Genomic DNA, 20,398 nt, shown 5'->3' with positions numbered 1-20,398 from the left:
GACCACACACGGAACACTGCGTTTCCCCACGGACCATTATTACTGACGCACAAACCGATAAACGCTGGACATATTTAAGACCGTAAATTAATGGTGGTTAGTTATGACGTCCCTAAGTTAGCTATGTTTTGTGAAAGACTAAGTGTCATTTATGTTGATTGTCTCATTCTCTCTCTGTGACACGGAAAGTTAGAAAGTTAGTGAATATCAAACGATATTCACGATAAAGACTTATGTTTTATACACCATATTGCCTGTTTTTGCTCTATTTCACCAACAAATAACCAGTCCAAACACAGCCACAGCACTGTTTTGCATCTTTGAGCAACATGGCGGTGTTTCGTTTAATGAATCACCCGTTAAATGATTCAGTTCAATCACAATGACTCACTTACTTAACAGTGACTTGCTGCCACCTACTGGCAGTTTTGATTTCACATTTAATGTATCTTCATTTTAAAAATACATCTAAATATCAGCATTCAGTGTTTTATTTAAAATAACAAAATATTATTTATGCATTCGTAACTGCGAGTTAAATGCATTCATGTCCCTCCGAGCTGAATTAAATAGTGTGTAAATAGGCCTACATCTAAATGCCTCAATTTCTTGACTTATGCCTTTGTTTTAGGTTGTAATGTTTACCTTTATATTTATATATTTGTATTTTGAATGTAATGTGGCAAATAAATGCATTAGTTTTCATGGTTATTAATGTATGCAATTTCAGCAATAAAAATGCTATTTTTTTCTAAAAAGGAAACAAATTAGTTGTTTATTTTAAGAAACCTATCTTATTTTCCCCTGTATATTTAGTATTGTTCTTTAATAAAGAAAAATGACTTCTTATCCGATTACTCGATTAATCGATGGAATAATCGGTAGAACACTTGATTACTAAAATAATCAGTACAGCCCTAAGTGCTTATATTAATTCTCTGGCCAAGAAAGCAAACCAACCCTGTGGTACTGCAAGATGGTGGCACACTTGCTTCAAAAGCTATAACAAAATTGTTTTCTTCAAAATAGTTACATTAATCCTGTCTGTTATCTATGTATGTATGTATGTATGTATGTATTTATTTTATTGAAATGGAAATAATGTAAACTGCTTCACTTCCACTTTAAAGGGTAAGGCAGCTAAATATGAAAATTATGTCATCATTTACTCATTCATTCACTATGCTGTTCCAAACCCACAACACTTTTAAAAAATAAGCAGTGCATCACAATGTTCATACATGTCTGTCTAGCGCATGTTTACAAAGAAAAACCGTAACTGTTTTTTTTTCAATTTCAATTGCTTACTATACTATACTATACTACAAAAATGTCAGTAAAGTGTATTACGTCAGTGGTAGATTTTTAAGATTGTAATTCTTATTTCATGACTTTTGCAGATCATTTGTTCACATTTCATGTCTGACAAATTTGAATTGAATGGACCATTCTGCATGTGATTACTTACTTTATGAAAGAACGTTTAAAAGCTGACAACAAAAGTCCACACTATTTCACTGAGAGAAAACTCATTAGTTTTGATTAGCACAGCCACTTGCATTTGGTTATTTTGCAAATTGTAGTAAATTATACTCAGTCTTTTGCACACATGTGCCAAAACACATGCAATTTGCATATTGTTTGCATATAAGAAATTATAATCTAGTGTGAACAAGAGACTCATTTTTCAGAGATCTGAACGTATTGTTTTAATTTGTCTGGAGGGGGAAATGAACCAAATTGTGCCAGAGCTGTAATTAACGCAAGTTTCCTATATGAGGAAGAAAAAAATAAAACATGCATACGGCAGCTACGTAGGCCGTACGCAGCAAGACAGCTCACTACATTCTGAAACAGATCCAGAACCATGTTTCTATCCAGACTGTCTGAATCTGCTGCTGTGTCGTTTCTGCGAGCATCACACTGAGCAAAAATTCTCCAAAGGCATTCATGTTCCTCACTTTTGTCATTTAGGTACACCTGGGGGATTCGGAAATATAATGTTTGCTTTCCTTTAACATCTTTGAATTTGAATACGGTCAGGAAGCATATCACTGACTGAATGGCTCCGAGTGAATGCGTTCTGTGTTTCCTCGACAGACTCCCCTCACAGAGCCACACTGCACATCACCCATTCAAAGAAACCCAAGGCTGGCACTAATTAACTATGGCACAAAATCAATTTCAAGAGCAAATAAAAGCCCAAAAAAAGAGAAAGGGTGTCTGCCAGCTCCTGGGAATAATAAGAAACGAAATAATAAATGCAACCGCCCTCCGGGTTGGTTCTGGAGGTTAATGGGGAGGTCGGTACTCGTGGTCATGAATCAGCAAGGCTTCTGAAGGAACTCTCTCTTTAGTATACGCTCACAAAACTTTGCTATTGGATGGTTTTATCGTGAAACTCTGCAAAAAAAAATTGCACGATTACCACATTACTGGAGCATGGTATGCAAATATCAGCAAAAATAATTTCAGAAAATAAATCTCGAAAGACCACAGAGCACACATAACAGGCCACTTTTGGTAGATTTTTTTATTGTGTCTTCTAAGACCATTGACCCGACACAGTACGGTGTAAAAATAAGATTACAAGTTGTCAAAAGCCAAATACTGTTAACACTTAAGCCTCTTGTCTCGAAACATGTCCCACCTCGTGAAACTTTCCCAGAGCACTTAAGACCTGCAGCATTAACGGCAGCCTCTCCCAGCGAAGGGGTAAATGCAGCAGAGGGGTAAAAGGTGAGACTCCGTTTGGCGGCTCTGACTGGAGGAGTCAGCGTGGCAGTGCTCTCATTCATTAAAGACAGAGACACGAAGGTGTGCTCTCTGGGGAGATGAGGGAAAAGAACAGAGACGAGGAAGGAGAGAGGAGCGGTGAGGGTGTCTCTGCGAGGCGCCGACCTTTCCTTCAGCCCTCCACGGCTCACATCCCTTTGGGAGTGCTGCCTACGTGGGCATGTTTTAGCCTGAGTAATTACACCAAAAGCCGTCATCGCTGACCCTATTTCAGTTAATTACACAGAAGATTCAGGCATAATAAATTCTGTTTATGACTACAGGACGAGGTCTCATATTTAATGGCACCTGCTACGACCAGCATTAATGTTGCTCATACTTAAGGGGAGGTATTTGAACACCCCCAATCTCAGCCTCGGCACACCCACAGACCGCCTACGGTCCGTCTGCTGACCGGCCAATGCGTACTGAACAAATAAATCTGTACTTTCTTGAACTGGCAAGCTTCGATCTGATTGGCTGACTTTATATGCGAAGTATATTCCTGTAAAGCAGCCGTTGATACAATGAGCATTTTAGAATGACAAAAGGTCATGTCTGTACTTAACACTTTTTCCACCAGCAGCTATTCTTATTACAATGTCTTCACACATTTTCCTCTATTTTTTCCCCCGTACCACACCATTACTCTGCTTTGGATGACCCTAGTTCCCAGCATGCACTACTTTCCTCTCCCACCCCTATTTTTCTCTCGGCTTGCTTAGTGTAAAGTCTCTTCTGTCCTGTTATAAAGAAAGCAAAACTGCCAAATAAAAATTGGAAATGAATAAATAATAATATTAAAAATATACACCACTTAAGCCCTATTCAAAAGGGACTAGTTGTCCCAGAGGATGTTAAAGAAATTAGTGTTTCACAGTTGTACTTTGCAATTTTAATCCTGTCAGAATCTGCCTGTTTTTCTTATGCAACCTCTATTAAAATTCCATAGCAAATTACCTACTGTTTTTCTGCAATTTCAAAGGTCCTCAGGGAAATCTAATCCCACCCAAATTGCTGATATGTTGTATCCCAGTGCTTCTCCTGTTTTTGGCAAGCCTGAGCTACTGTTTGCACACTTTGACGCACCCTGCACCTTTTAATTTGGAAGGCATCCAAAAAAAAAAGAAATGTAGCATAGTAAAATTTATTAAAAAGAGCCAAATTACAGAAACTTGGCCACTTAAGCATTATAGCAATATACATGTTTAGATTTCTCTGCTAATTTATGTGGGTTTCTTATACGCACTCGCTTTTATAAAATGATGTTAAGTTTTGTTTTTTGTTTTTTTATAATAAATTAAAACAATTAATTAAAAGACATCAAACAGGGTATATGATGCACTCAACAACAGCGCCTGACCTACTGTAATGCCCACATACTAGAAAACACACCCTCTCACATCTGTAAGAAAAACGATGTTAGTCTCATCTGAAATGGTACAGTCAGACAAAATCACAGACTTACATTGGAACAGGACCCCAAGCTTTGTCAAAAACTCAAAACGATACACTTTCACGTGTTTACTGCTATTGTGTACATATGTAAAAGCATTTATGCCTCGTCTATGATTAAACGTGCGTTTTGACGGCGTCCTCTGTACCCCAACAGCTCCAAGGGACTTCAAAGTATACAATGGCAGCGCCAAAAACGTTCTGGTATATTTTTGTTTGCAGTGGAGGAGCAACATATACAGAAAAACTTGACGTTTCCAAGTACATTATGTCCTGTGTCTATGCCACTATATTATGTCATACAGTACATCAAGGATTTTGGCAGATCTTGTTACAGGCTTGTGCTAGAACTCTGTGTTCGAAAAGAAAAAATCAGAAAGCAAAGGCTGTTCTGCCAAAAATCCCATGCTATTTGTTTTTGGCTTCCTTATGTAATCTTCCATTATAGCACATTACCAGTAAGCCTAGTCTGAAGCATCTGTCTTTCTTTCGTCTGCTCAAATCAAATATTCTCTCCCACTCCTGTCCACTTTCTCGCAAGCTGGTGTTTAGTGATGCTAAACGCTCGTAAGAGTCCTGTATTTCCTCACAATATGTACAATGAAGACTGAAACCGAAACAAGTTTTACGTGCTGAACTAGCATAGTCAATTATCAGTTTAACTGACTGGTAACTTCAGATATCACAACACACCATCACAACTCATTAACGAAAAAAATGTTCTCAGGTGGAAGGTTCTGTAATGCCCTCTACAACATGGGCTCTCGTCTCATGGGTCAACACTCAAAAACTGTAGTTTTGGACTGATGTAGGGTTGTGTACATGTGTAAAATTAAAAAAAAATAAATAAATAAACATTCTCTGTATACCGTTCATGCCATTTAGTCAAAAGTTTTGGCCCAAACTGATTTGCGATTTGCTAGCTATTTTGAAATGGACAGGTCATTAACAAATGATACAAAATTACAAAAAAGTACGCACAAAGGATAAACATGATTTGAGCTGGATTACAAGATCACAAAGCTATCCAAATTTTGGTGCAACACAGTTTTTGTGGATACTGGTTCCAAACAATGACTTTAAGGACATTTTTGTTTACTTTTGAAAGCGGAACAATTTCGGTACAGCGTTGAATTGTGTTCTTCATCACTTACTAAATGTAAATGTCTAATCTGGGACCTGAAACAAAATCAGTTGAGAAGCACTGATCTAAATCCCACTTGCAAGACAAGAAACCTCTTCTGTGCAAGAGCAGGTTTGAGCAGAGCATTTCTGCAGGGAGCTGAGATTTATGGTTTATGTGACATTTAATGGGCCTTTTTCGTTCCGTTTCCACTCTCTGGCATAGCATGAGAGCTCGTGCGGAGAGGCAGCATATGGTGTTGATGTAAGAGCTTTGCCAGGTGTGGCTGAATCTGAGCTTGGCTCCAGCACACAAAGGGAGTACAGTAGATCCCACAGCCAGGCAATCAGGATGACTGCCTTAATACAGACCGAACCATCGGCTCTACACGTGTGGAGTCTTCTGTGATGTGTTGTCCCAGAAGGACTTTGGCCACCTAATATTCATGAGAACCTGCCTAGGACAACTGAGGAATCTACAAGGTGTTATAATTGGTGCTCTTTGGACACCAAGCAGTGACCCAAAATACATATGACAAAGCCTCCTATTAAAAAGCTGATAAGCTCATTTCTTTTGCTGGTCTATGCATTATATGATCATCTGGTAAGTGGAGCTTTATTTTTGGGGTTTAGCACTGTATTTGTCATTTGGCAAAGGGTGCATTTGCATTGCTAGTGTCTGACTTTGGTCGGATTCTCACCTGGAAATTTCCAGCGTAATCCTCCTCCTGGTCACCATTGTGCCCTTCCTTCAGAGCGATAAGAGTAAAGCCTCTGAAGTACGCAGGGTTGGTTGCATACAGGGTTACTGGAAATAATCAAAATTAAAAAAATAAATACATAAAAATCAGTTGCATCTTTAAGCTTTCACAGGTCAAACAAAATACAATGATATCTGATACAGAACTGGAAGTATTTCACAAGTTTTGCCCACATAATCTTTGGCTATTGAGGATAAACTCATGTGGCTTGTTGTTCGCAGGTGAGGGGCTGAAGGAGACAGCTGCACATGCTTGGAAGATTAGTATGCTCAATCTGCTCAAATACCTCCAGTAAAATGGTCATATACCCCATTTTAAACAAATTCACTAACAGATATTATTAAACATATACTGCACATATAAACAGATTATTGGGTTATTATTATTATTACTATTATTTATTTTGTTTTCTCTCTACACAGTACATATGCTTATAAATATTATAGACTCTCCATTTGCATATTCAGACTATATATTTACATATAAAAAATGTAGCATGGACTAACCTAGGATTAATGTTTGGTGATGACCTTTTAGTAAACAAACGAATAAATAAATAAATAAATGGGATGCAAGCCATCAAATCCTTTCAGTGTCTTTTAAACCTGACATCTTCTACAGTATACTAAGTCTCACAGCCGATATGATAGCTAATTAGACAGAATTTTGACACTGAAGGTGCATCAGATAATTTCTAGTTTTTGACAACTGATATTGTAGTTAGTAAATTAAAATAAAATTAAATAAGCTATGTGCAACTTGCCCTGACATAAATGTGACATGTCCTGACTTGACACTAATGAAGTATACCACCTTTGTCCTAACAACACAGATCAGCCATTATATTTCTTTAGTTTACGCGTGCTAATGTGCTGTTATTGTGCCCTAATGTGCTAAAATTGTGATGTCGGTAGTTTGGAAGCAACACGAATCTCTGTAGTTTAAAACCAACACAGAGGAGCACTGCTAGACAACACAAACATGTATGGACTTTTGATTCAAAACGTTATAGTTACTGAGACAACTTGACAGTAAAGCCCATTTTCCACTATCACTTGGGCGATATGATGATGCCCCGAAATGCTGCCTATGCAGGCAGCCTGCTAGTTTTTCGGACAAAGCCCCGTGTCTCCAGCGCGCGCGCTGTGAAGCCTCTCTGTCCGCGCCGGTGGTCCTGACAACAGCTCAAACAGTGACATGTACCTCGGTAAGTGCTGCCGGGATGGTAGTGCTCCGGGTCTCCTTCCACTCGCAGTCTGAACTCACTGAAGCCCTCTCTCCTGCCTGCAGCTCCGTGCGGCTGAGCCCGCGTTATCCAGCTGCAGTAGCCGTCAGATGGAGCCGCTCTGTCCGCGGGCTCCTCCGGCACATTTGCGCACACGCAGCCGGTGAACAGCAGAAGGACACCGGCTCTCCACATCCCCGATCGCTTCACTTTCATTTTCCCAAAACGCACTGTCGAGCGTGTGTCTAGAGTGTCGAACTCTAGTGGAAACTAAACTTGGCTGTAATAACAGGCTCCCATATACGCAGATGCTGATATCTCCGCCTTCCCCGTCTTACTTTGCCATCCTGAACTGAAGAGAGAAAGAGAGACGCGGAATCGCCCGTCTCCACCGAGCGGCTCATTCAGAGTGGACTGAGTCGAGTCCTGCTGCTGCCTCACACTGACACATGAATGGATTCAGCCACACGAACTTAACAACAAAGAGCACATGCTCAGAGCACAGACACACTCGGTTTGTCGGGTGTTTTGAGGATTGTCAGACCAATTTAGATCTGGTCCTAATCAGTTAGAATCGGTGTTTTTTTTTTTTTTTTTTGTTGTTGTTCTTTTTTGTTTGTTTGTTTGTTTGTTTGTTTTGTTTTCCAGTAAATATTACAGAACCTAATTACTGGGGTCTTTTCTCCTTTCTTGTTGGGGTCTCTTCCCTAAACCTGATCTTCTGCTATTAATTCGTATACACTCTTTTCAGAGTTTTGTAAATTTCAACTTTTTGTAAACATTATACATTTTAAGAAATGTAAAAATCGAATTCACGTGGATGACGTCATCGCAATTTTAATTGGTCTTCTTTCTCTAAGGCTTCTTGCATTGGCTACTGTGTTGTGATTAGCATTGTCGGTAACACTTCACAATAAGATTATATTTGTTAATATTAATTAACATGAACTAACAATGAACAATACTTGTAAAGCATTTATTAATCTCAGTTCATATTAATCTCAACATCTACTAATACATAATAATTATGTTATATATTAATACCTATACATATTAATAAATATATTAATATACTTATAATAATAAATCACTCTAAAAACTGCTGGGTTATAAACAACCTAGCGCTGGGTAAAATATGGACATGGATCAAAACAACCATATTTTGTAGTTTGTCCATATTTTAGCCAGCGCTGGGCTGTGTTTAACCCAGCAGTGTTTAGAGTGATGGACCTGAGCTAACATGAACTAACAATCAACAGTTGTACTTTTATTATATATATGTCCTAATTGTCCTCTATGTTCTAATACTGCAGGCTTATAGGTACTTTTTGACTGCTCGTTCATGCAAATACCTAATCAGCCAATCACATGGCAGCAACTCGATGCATTTAGGCCTGTAGACACTGTCTAAATGATCTGCTGTGCTGAAGTTCAAACCAAGCATCAGAATGGGGAAAAGGTGATGCCACGGTTGTTGGTGCCAGGCACGCTCGTCTGATCTACTGGGATTTTCACACACAATCATCTCTAGGTTTACAGAGAATGGTCCAAAAATGAGAAAATAACCAGTGAGCGGCAGTTCTGTGGATGAAAATACCTTGTCCATGCCAGAGGTCAGAGGAGACGTCCAGACTGGTTAGATCTGATAGAAAAGCAACAGTAACTCAAATAACCATTTGTCACAACCGAGGTTTGCAGAAGAGCATCTCTGAATGAACAACACATTGAACCTTGACGGATGGGCTACAGCAGCAGAAGAGCACACAGAATGACAGTCCTCTCAGCTAAAAGCAGGAAACTGACGAGACAGTTCACTCAGACTCAACAAAACTGGACAATAGAAGATTGGAAAAAAGTTGCCTGGTCTGATGAGTCTTGATTTCAGAATTTGGTGTAAACAACATGAGAGCATGGATCTGTCCTGCCTCTTATCTGTGGTTCAGGCTGCTGATGCTGGTGTAATGGATATTTTCTTTGGGCCTCTTACCAATTGAGCACAGTTTAAACGCCACAGCCTACATTAGTATTGTTGTGAACCATGTAGGTGAAACAAATTACTATCTCAACAAATAATAAATAACACAACAAATAATAACTCCGTAGTAAACGTTTACCTGTCTCTCAAAAATAGCGCTGTGGCATAAAATCTGATTATTTTTGTTTGTTTGTTTGTTTGTTTATATAGGAGAACTAATGAAGGGCTGTGAAAGTGTAAGCGTACCAGCACCCCAGAGAGGCTTAACAAATATACTTAACATATATCTTAATCTAAAAAAAATGGAGGCAGTTTTTGGGCAGTTTTTACCTTAAAGAGCTTTTTGAATCTGATGACTAATTGATCAAGAAAAAACTAATTTTATCATTGGTTGTTGCCAAAACGTTGCCTGGAATGAAGGTGAATCTGAACGCTGTTGACTTTGATCTAACTGCAGCACAGCTTTACATACGTCAACAGAGAGTGATTCAGAAGACAGGATAAGCAGGTTGTGTGTGTGTTTTGACCATATTTCATTTCATTCTTTATCACTTTTTAAAAAATATATAGTGTAAATAATAGTAAAGAATGACTGCTGCTTAAAACGACAGAATGAAATTTTACAAATACATTTTTACGGTTTGCCATAACTCTTTGGCTTTCCATAATTGTGGTGCACAATAAAATGATTTATCATTAGCTGTAAAGAGCCTGCCTGCCTGAATGCCTCTCAGTAGTGACAAGAGTTAAAACTACAGACATTTATTTTATCTAATAACAGAGCATTATTAACATAATTTGAATTGCAAAACTGAAAATGTAATAGTTCCACTTTCCTTTCTCCTCTATTAAACCTACTCTTGACAATATCACAGATTTGTATATTTGCCAGGTAAGTATTGCCGTCAGCTAATTAGGACATGAAATAAGAGGCAGAGATGAGGAAAACGAAAGGTGCTACAATGTTTTGACATCCATCTGAATCCTCCTTTCCTGCTCAGATGCTCTCTTCTCTTAATTAACGGGCTGGTTTTAATTGCAACGTGTTAATAGAACCCATCTGTTCCTCGATAGGTCCTTTCGGCACCAGTGTCTTTTATGTAGGCGTGTGAATTCGTAGGTCAAATAGTCAGATGCCCACCCACACACGCAGCGGTGCTCTCTTCCACCCGTCAGCGCCGCGTGAATCTCAGGTGGACTTTGATGTGCTGTTCCACTAAGATTTCTCCATGCCTTGTGGAGTGAGAGTTCAAGAACGAAGTAGTAATTATCTAATCTGTACTGAGAGGCTTTGTACGGAGCACAGACTGCACGCTGTGAAGACATTTGTAGTGTTTACCAAGGTGAAATGTGCCTTTTTTTACGTTAATATACTTGTGGTGTGTCATTCCAATACAGCTAATCATTAATTTGGAAGTTTCATACAAAAACATTCCAAAATAAGCATACATAAATTACACACTTCATTACACACTTCACTTTTTTTTTTTTCCCATGATTATTTTTGAGTAGATGTTGGGATTCATTTGGCAGTTTAATAAGTGAGTTGTTGGTGTACTTCAAATCAAGGTTTTAATAGTGTGTTCAAATAACATGACCTTCAATATTTGTAGCTTGTTGTCATAATTATGCAGACATCAATAACCCCCAAAATAAATTGGCGCATAATTAGCTTTAGTCTAGCAAACTGATACTTTAACATTGCACTTGCTTTCAAATCCCTGCAGAAGACCTCCATTATGGGCTTATGTAATTTGACTTGATGTCCACCTAAACGATCCGGCATTCGGGGCATCCAAGGTCCTTCAGAAGCCATTACAGGACATCAGTGTGGATGGCTGGCAGTGGAAATCCCAGGTGGAGGGTGAGAATTCAAGCGTAACTCATTGGGTCTTTGTCCTCTGTTTCGTGGGCCTGCACAGCATCCGTAAGGCTTTGAAGAAATTACACACCCCGTCAGACTCTATTGAACCTCTTGTATCGAAGCCATTCAGGTCAGGTGGAGTTTACTGTGAAATCAAAGCAAAGAAAACAAGTTACATGTCAACAGCTAGAATACATTCAATCACTGGGGGTTTCCTTTTATGTTTTCATTTTTAAATCTCTAAATCAAAGCAAAACAAGAAGAGCGGGATGATATCGTAATGTGATTCCCATGGCCTAAAGAATGAGCTTCATAGTGTCAGCCCATTAAAGGAGAAGTTCGCTTTCAGAACAAAAATGTACAGATAATTTATTCACCCCCTTGTCATTTTTTGAGGAAAACATTTCAGGATTTTTCTCCATATAATGGACTCATATGGTGTCAGTGAGTTTGAACTTCCAAAATGTAGTTTAAATGCAGCTTCAAAGGGCTCTAAATGATCCCAGCCAAGAAAGAAGGGTCTCATCTAGTGTAAAGATTGGATATTTTCTAAAAACAAACAAACAAAACAACAACAAAAAAAATACAATTTATATACTTTTTAAACTCAAATGCTTGTCTTGTCTAGCGCTGCTTGAACTCTGTGTATACAGGTTCAGTACAGTTCAAGCAGAGCTAGACAAGACAAGCATTTGAGGTTAAAACTTCTATAGATTGTCAATTTTTTTTTTTTTTTTTCAGAAGATGACCAATCGTTTCGCTAGATAAGATCCTTCTTCCTCGGCTGGGATCATTTAGATCCCTTTGAAGCTGCATTTAAACTACATTTTGGAAATGTTCATGGAAATGTTTTTTCTCAAGAAACATAGTTTCTTTACGACTGAAGAAAGAAAGACATGAACATCTTGGATGACAAGGGGGTGACTACATTATCTGTAAATCTTTGTCCTGGAAGTGAACAACTTCTTTAATGGAGTACTGTCAGTCTACAAGTGATGATTTTCACATGTAATTAATTATCTTATCAGCCAAAACAGCACTGTTCTTGTTCCTGTTCAGAGAAAATAAAAACTGATTTCATCAGAAGTTGAAGGACAATGACATAATGATAAATATTATTTTAAACGTGTACTTTGAAAATGGGTGGCACGTGTGTCCCCACTTCTATAGTTCTATTAGTCCACAGAGTTTTATAGTTATCTTGTGAGCAGATGTTTATTTTATTTATTTATTTTATTATTATTATTATAATTTTTACATGTCAGTTAGACACACACACAGACATCATCAACACACATGAAAACCTAAAGGTGGAAAAAAAAATTCTGTGTCCACTATAAAACTTAACTATAGCATCAGGCACGCGTTCTGGCATGACACACGTATGCATTTGCATTGTCTATTTTTTTCTCTTGGTTTTGTTTATTTATTTATAAAATGCAGGGCTCTCTAGAATGCTTCTTTTAAAAACTTATACATGAACTCCTGCCATTTGACATCTCTGTTATTGATTGTACTGAAAATTCAGTTGAGGGACTTCAAGGCAAGTAATAACACTTTAATATTATTGTATTGTTCATCTTATTACCAGGATGATTGTTTTGTACACTACACTTGGTTACAAGATAATAAACCAGCAAGATTTTAAAATCTCAGATCAATATTTCATGTCCTTGCAATTGTTTATGTGGTGAAAAGCCATGTAATAAGAAGTATGACTGTACATTGTCTTTTCTTCTTGTTAGTAATTGTTTGTTAGGAGCTGTTTTTCTTTGGGGAAGCTTTGCTAATAAAATATTTAAACTCAACTCAATATTTTCTGTCAAATTATTTACTTTTGTGGCAGCTAACAAGATAATGTACATTCAGCAATTTATTATTGCAAAGTAAACCAACTGAGGGTGATACAAGAGCCTTCCACTTCACACTGGGTTCCTGATCATGTATGTGTATGTATACTGTCTATAGTGTGTGTGTGTGTGTGTGTGTGTGTGTGAGAGAGAGAGAGAGAAAAGACCAAATTTGTGATGAAAAGAAAGAAAAGAAAATAACAAAATAAAATACTTTAAAATAAATCATTGATGTAAATGTTGTGACATTTTAAATTTATCTCAGGTGCATCCAATTTCTCTGGATTATTTTGGAGATGTTTCTGCAAATTTACTGGAGTTAATCTGTGGTAAATTTGATTGATTAGACATGATTTAGGAGAAAGTACACCTCTCTATATTCACTTTATTTTTAACGTAAGAGTGAGTGTTAGCATGGACATTTGTAACATGAATATGTGAGGCTTCCAGTTTTATTTGCTTCCAGGTGTTTTACCTGCACAAAATAATGTATCTGCTTGATGTTGCAAAGCTCTTGTAGCACAAATAGTCTTATTGTTTACGTCACTGTGTTGTTCTCTAGACTATTCTTTTCCGTAATTCTTAAACAGAAGAAGTCTGGAACAACCAAGTCTCTTCCTGGAGTCGTCCGTGTGGTCAAACTGAGCGATCATGGGAGAAGTTTGTACAGTACCATCCCAACTGTGAAGCATCGTGCTGTGGGGCTGTTTTCCAGCAGCAGGGGAATTGGTTTGGGCAGAAGGAGAGGTGAATGTAGCAAATACAGAGACATCCTTTATAAAATCCTGCTCCAGTGTGATCAGGACCTCAGACGGGCTGAAGGTTCACCTTCCAACTGGACAATCACCTTAAAGGGATCATATAATACGATTTCACCTTTTTAACTTTTTCTTCTTCTAATCATTCTAATGGTTTCACAAGTTTCAAAATCAATGTTCTAAAGCAGCAGTTCTCAATCCTGTTCCTCTCATCCCCTACTCTGCATCTGTCTCTCACACCAGCTCAGCTGCTCCAACAATGAACTGTTCCACTTATACACTTATTTTCACATAGCTATGACGAGCGTTAAACACAAACGTGTATGTGGTAAACACAATCAAGCCTTCAAAAAGATCCATTAGACCACCCCTTCAAACCCACAGCCAAGACAAGACTGGCTTATGGATGATTCTGTGAATGTGTTTAGGTGGCCTAGCCAAAGCCTGGACTTGAACCCAGTCGAACATCTCCGGAGAGACTTGAAAATGGCTGCCCACCGACAGTTTAACCTGACAGAGCTTGAGAGGATCTGCAGAGAAGAATTACAGGAAATCCCCAAATCCAAGAGTGCAAAGCTTGTCACATCACACCCAAAAAGGTTTGAGGCTATAACTGCTGCCAAAGGTGCTTCAACTAAGTACTGAGTTAAGGGCCAGAGTACTTGCAATAGAATACAAAGCAATATTTATTTTTCTTTTCCTTTTAGAGTTATCAGTCTAAAAGCTATCATCATCCTGTAAGAGTTTTCATCATGAGAATGCAACATAACAAAATGTTGGGGGGGAATTGAAGGGTCTGAACACTTTTTCTCTGTCTAATCACTTGCAGAGACAGATTATTTTCTAAACTCTGGCCTCATTATTGTGGTATCATAGTTTCAGAATTGTCTGTATCTAAACATCAAATACAAACAAATCAGGCTGTGCTCAGACCTCGGGCTTCATATTCTCACTTCATATTTGGAGTCTGGTTTTATATTCACAAATAAGGACTGGCCTGATTTATTCGAGCGCTAACAGCATTATTACCAGTCTAGTAAAATCAATCAGTCAGTCAGTAAAGTCTTGAGCTCTATGTGAGACAACTTCATTTGACTTGTGGCATTTCCTTGAACTCTTGGCTAAGGTGAAGGAGAGTTTTTAGGTTTCTGGGGCTCATCGATACGGTGAGAGTTAGAGATATTAATTTTAGCTTGATGTTTGTATTCTGTATTCACTATAGCCTAATTTGTGTTTTACTTTATAGTTTAATTAAAATGTTATAGCTACTATTTTTTTTTTTTTTTCATTCTTGTTCTGTAATACCATTAAATTGATTGTGGATTAAGGAGAATTAAATAGGCTATAATGTTTTTAGAAGTTTCATTGTATGTATTGGTACTTAATGTACATGCAGTGTAAATGAATGCCACTGTTTGCAAATACAGCCTAAGGTTAAAGGGTGTTTTTAGAGTAAGATCAATTTCTCTTTCGTGAGTTTACTTCCTCTTTTTGGCCGGGTTTCATTTCTCCGTGTCGTAAACTCTAGGCTTTTAAACCGGGCTGTTTTTAGGGGTGTGATGTTTAAATGACAATTGTTTTCAGCCGCCACATTTATCAAAATACGATCATTTGTACAATGGGAATGGCGGCATACAAATGTTTCATGAATCACATGTGAACTATGTTAGATTGATAAATGAGGCCCACTGACTCTAAGTACATGAATTCACTATGAGTTCCCTGAAACTCAAAGAGCTAAAATCAAACTGTGTAGAGATTCCATGAAATAAATACTAGTGGTTTGTAGCTTTTAGTTCAAGCCTTTACATTTTTGATAATATACTCCAAAAAGTTGATCAAAAAAACTACATTTATGTTCTACATTTATGTTGTACATTTTTGATTTTGACATCTTTTCACTTCAGAAAACAAAGAACTTTTTTATTGTTCAAGCAAATGTGTTTCCCTCCTCTCTCTCTTTTAGACTCCAGAAAAGAAAAAAAGAAAAAAGTAAAAGGGTTCCCAAAGTTCAGCTGTATGAACTAAAGAAGTACAAGTTGGTCAAAAAGCGTTAATTGCAAATGAGTTGGATGTATTAGTGCTATGTATTACATAAATGCTTAAATGCATTTTCTTAATAATACTGAACCAACAAAAATGACCATGGGGCTTTGAGTGTTATTTAGGGTACATTATGAATGCACTGTTGTACCCGTTTGCACAGTCACTGTGAATTGTGTTGTGGAACTAATACACTCCTAACACATGCAGTCTTAACCTTAATGCATTGTGTTGTTCTGCTCAACATTTATAAAAGATTTAGCCAAACAATTACAATGGTGCTATTGATAGAGACAGTCATAACCAATTCATATACTGGGATTATTAGAATCTCAGGTTTACCCCCCAATCCTTTTGAAAGAGATTCTCAAGACAATAATCTCATCTCATCGAATGTGATCTAAAACTCGTCTTTCACTCTCCTTATTGATAACTGGCCAGTAAGTGCTTCATCCCAAGGGAAAAGTCTCATTGTTATACTTGATAGTTTGCTTTCTTTCAGCTCTCATATTAATAATATCTCACATACTCTGTTTTATGTGTTTTATGACATAATATTGCTAGACTTTGCTCAGATATTGCTTCACCTGCTCAGTATAGCACTGAAGTCTTTATTCTTTCCATGGATTGATTATTGCAGTTCTTTGGTATTCTTGAAAATCCTCTGTATTGTTTGCAGGAAGTTCAGAGCTCATGTACAGGGATTGTCAGTCACACATGCATATGTGTGCTGGGGCTATCAGCTGTTCAGCACCAAAACTTTCCAAAACTTGTTGGAATTACCATTTCATTCACCAGTTGGACTCAATTTCCCAGTTTAAAACTCAGATTAAAACTTGATTGTATCAGTTCGCTTTTGCTGCATTTTATAGACTAATACTGACTTTAATGAGCTCAGAGAGCTCGGTGTACACCTCATCCAAATGTTTTTTTTTTTTTTTTTTTTATTGTTGTTGTTATTTGTTTTGTTTTAGGAAAAGTGTATTTTCCACATGAATATCCTGGAGCATTAGGACCCACACAGACCACACTGTGAGCACCTCTGATACTGACCTTACCAGGTCTCCTATACAGATGCAGGCAAACTTTTAGGGCCCTTCATAGCTACAGCTAACCAGCACAAATAAATACAATACAATACAACAGATATGAATGAAACAAACTGTACTTTCATGTATAAATTAAATGCAGCTGAATCCTTATTAAAAAAGTTATTTTCTTTCTTTCTTTTAAATCTTCCTTAACAACAGATAGTAGCAGGTAGGGTAGAGTGGGGTAAAATGCCCCCTACTGGTTTTCCCAAAATAACCACTAGATAAAGTCAGGATGCTTTTTTGTTGTTGTTATGGACTACGCTGACAAGAGTGATGTAGAAGTTGTACTGTGAAGCAGTAAGAAAAAAGTGTTATATCACAGTAATATATGATATGAGAATAGTAAGGCCTGTAGACAGGCAGCACATGTTATTTAAAGAAAATATAATTATATTTTCAGAACAACATTTTGTTTTTTTCAAACTGTGCGGTAAAACGCCTCCAGGGCTTCCCACTAATTACTAGTTACATGTTCTGAACATCACATCTTTTCTTTTTCCATCAAATGTGATCCAACTGGTGGCTGAATAAAAATATTTGGACTTTATAAAAATGAACTCAAGTTTTTTCAAGTGGGCTGACATTTAGCATGGCTCATTAATTATGAATATATTCATATTTATCTACTGTTAGCTTGTCTTTTTCATTTCAAGCTACAGCTGCTTGCACTCTGAATTTGCTGAGTAGGGGGATTTTACCCCACCCTGGGGGGCAAATTTTGTTTTTGCTGTAAATCTAGTATGATAATATGAAAAACTGACTGAGATTCAGGAAGCTGTCTGATCGGTGGGTCTCACATCAGGTCTCATATTTCAAACCGTTGAACTGAACTCAGTTCATTTCATACTTCATGATTCTGTGATGTTTTCAACACTGAATAAAAAGACTGTACGGATAAAATATATGTGTTTGGACAGTTTTCATTATCGGCAGCGCAAATTTAGGCAATTTCATTTTATATGGCAATATGCTTTAAAGTTAGAAAAACTCAGCAGGATATTTGATTGACTTCCTTTGTAAATCTCTACCTACAGTCAGAGCAAACAATTATACTTAATGTACATGTGCTTCATCCAGTGTTGATTTCATTTGATCTGTAGATTATTTGGTTTTATTTGCTGAATGGACTCTGATGTGAATCTCTGGTTTCAGCAGCTCTGGTAAGTAATAAATAATGTGATAACCTTATAATGAGAAAACATAAACATGGAGGGCAGGCGCCAACCAGCACAAACTGAAATTGGTGCCTATTCTTACATGTTTCGTTATTGCTTTAACATGTTGCAAAAATATATAACTCATATCTTTCTTTCTTTCTTTCTTTCTTTCTTTCTGGCATTTGTCTTTTCATCAGCGCCTCTGTGAGCCTTTATTACATCACAATGATATTACATTTATCATTTTGGAGGAGATGCATCACTATGACTGGTTTAAGGTAAAGAGTCTAGGTCTCAATCACATTGAGTTTTATATGGCAGCATGCTTCAAAGTTGGAAAAAAAATAAAAAGAGCAGTATATTGGGTTAATTATTAAAACAGCTAGTGCAAGACTAGTGTGAGCCAGTGCTAATGCACATTTCATGAAGACCCTAAAGAATCATACCAACTTGTGGAAAAGGGGCATTCAATGTCCCCTTTAACATACTTTCTATAGCTAGCATAGCAAACAGCTGCAATGAACAAATAAGAACTTGCCTGTCACTGCAAACTAGTACGATTCCTGATATAGACTAAAAACGTAATTCATGCGGGTCATCCACAGCCTGACCATGAGCTCTACTCTTCAACACAACGGTAACTAGAACAAAACTTCAACATAACAGAAACATATTTACATATTTAACCCCCTGGGGTCGACGATCACGCCGGCGTGATCAGCTCACGTTTTTTAAGATCAGTGCAAAAGACACTAAAAATACTCCGGCAATTTTGGTCACACAAATAAGTGTTATACAGTGTATAACACTTATTACTATATAGTGTAGTTTGGACACAGTAAAATTAAAAAAAAGCAAAAAAAATTGCCATGAGAGGGTGTTTGAACTGATCATGTCAAACTATTTAAAAAATATTTAAAAACTGTTCAATTAAAGGGTTAGTTCAACCAAAAAGGAAAATTCTGTCATTAATTATTCACCCTCATGTCGTTAAAAATTCGTAAGACCTTCGTTCATCTTCAGAACACAAACTAAGATATTTTTCTGACCCTTTATAGACAGCAAGGGTCCTTCCACATTTAAGGTCCAGAAAGGTAGTAAGGACATCGATAAAACAGTGGTTCAACCACAATATTTTAAAGCTACAAGAATTTTCAAAGATGTTTCAGGTTTGGAACAACATGAGGGTGAGTAATTAATGACAGAATTTTCATTTTTGGGTGAACTAACCCTTTAAGTCCACTTGATCACACAAGGAACAAAACTGCAGCAGGGAAAGTTCAGCAGAAGTGTACATCCTATTAGCAACAGCAGTTAGCAAATCATGGTTGTTAAACTCAATACAGCTGGCTATTAAAAAAAGTCATATCTAAAACCATAATATGAAAAATCATATATAATAATATATAATCAATATAAAGAAAAGGTTTGACATTCAGCAAGCCTTTTTGGGGGGTCTTTCAAAAAATAGTTCAAGTGCTATAGATGTCAGGATTGTGTTCTGTTTTGTCTTGTTTTTCCTAGTGTTTTTCCCTCCTGTTTCTAGTGTTTTTTGCTTTCTTCCATTTGTTCCCCCTTTTGCTTTTTGAGATTTGGTTTAGTCCGTGTTTCCCCCCTTAGGTTTTGTTTCTTTTGGTTTAGTCTTGCCTATATTTGTACTTCCCCTCGTTATCTCGTTTGTGACCACTCCCCTGTTTCTGTGTATATAAGGTTTGTTTGTTCCACACGGTCTTGTCGGTGATTAGATTGTCTTCAGTTTGTTTTGCTCGTCGTTGGTTGCTGGTTCCCGTTGTTTCCCTGAGTCTGTTCCTTTGGATTGTTTATTAAAAGTGCATTGTTTGGATCTCCGCTCTCCTGCGTATCTGTTCCCGCACACGACGTCAAGCGTGACAGAATCACCGACTACATTACAACATGGATGCCGAGAGGAGGATTATGAGTATTCGGCGGGGGATGAGGCCGGTGGAACGTTATGTGGAGGAATTCTTGGATGTTTGTCATCTGGTGAGTTGGAGCGATGCCATGGTTAATACGTGTTTTCTAATGGGGCTAAATGATTCCCAGTTGCTCAGTTCCATACCCTATGAGGATCGCTATAAACCGGTTGCTGAATTTATCAACCAGGTCCTCACCCTCTGTCATTCCGATTTTTACGTGGATGTGAAAGATTCCAATCTTTCCCCCATTAGAGAACACGTTGCCGCTCCAGCCCACCATCAACCGGCTTCCTCCACATGCCGTCCCAACCGGTCCGCTCCCTCTGGTCTTCCTGCGCTTCCTCCTGTTCATACTCCCTCCTCTCTCATCGTCAGTCCGGAG

General features: G+C 37.7%; 1 protein-coding gene across 1 annotated transcript in view; it reads right to left on the bottom strand.

Moving 5' to 3' along the window:
• The window catches only part of spon1a (spondin 1a), a 119,902-nt gene extending 112,102 nt beyond the window's left edge, over window positions 1–7,800 (bottom strand). The window contains exons 1-2 of the mRNA XM_051134817.1: window positions 7,317–7,800; window positions 6,054–6,160 (exon numbers count right to left, since the gene is read on the bottom strand). Coding sequence (XP_050990774.1) covers window positions 6,054–6,160; window positions 7,317–7,554 — 345 coding nt within the window. The 5' untranslated portion in view covers window positions 7,555–7,800. The remainder of the gene's footprint in view (window positions 1–6,053; window positions 6,161–7,316) is intronic.
• Window positions 7,801–20,398: the final 12,598 nt, after the last annotated feature.

Source organism: Labeo rohita, chromosome 18 (genome assembly GCF_022985175.1).
Source record: "Labeo rohita strain BAU-BD-2019 chromosome 18, IGBB_LRoh.1.0, whole genome shotgun sequence".
Lineage (NCBI taxonomy): Eukaryota > Metazoa > Chordata > Actinopteri > Cypriniformes > Cyprinidae > Labeo > Labeo rohita.
This window is presented reverse-complemented; position numbering and strand designations above follow the sequence as displayed.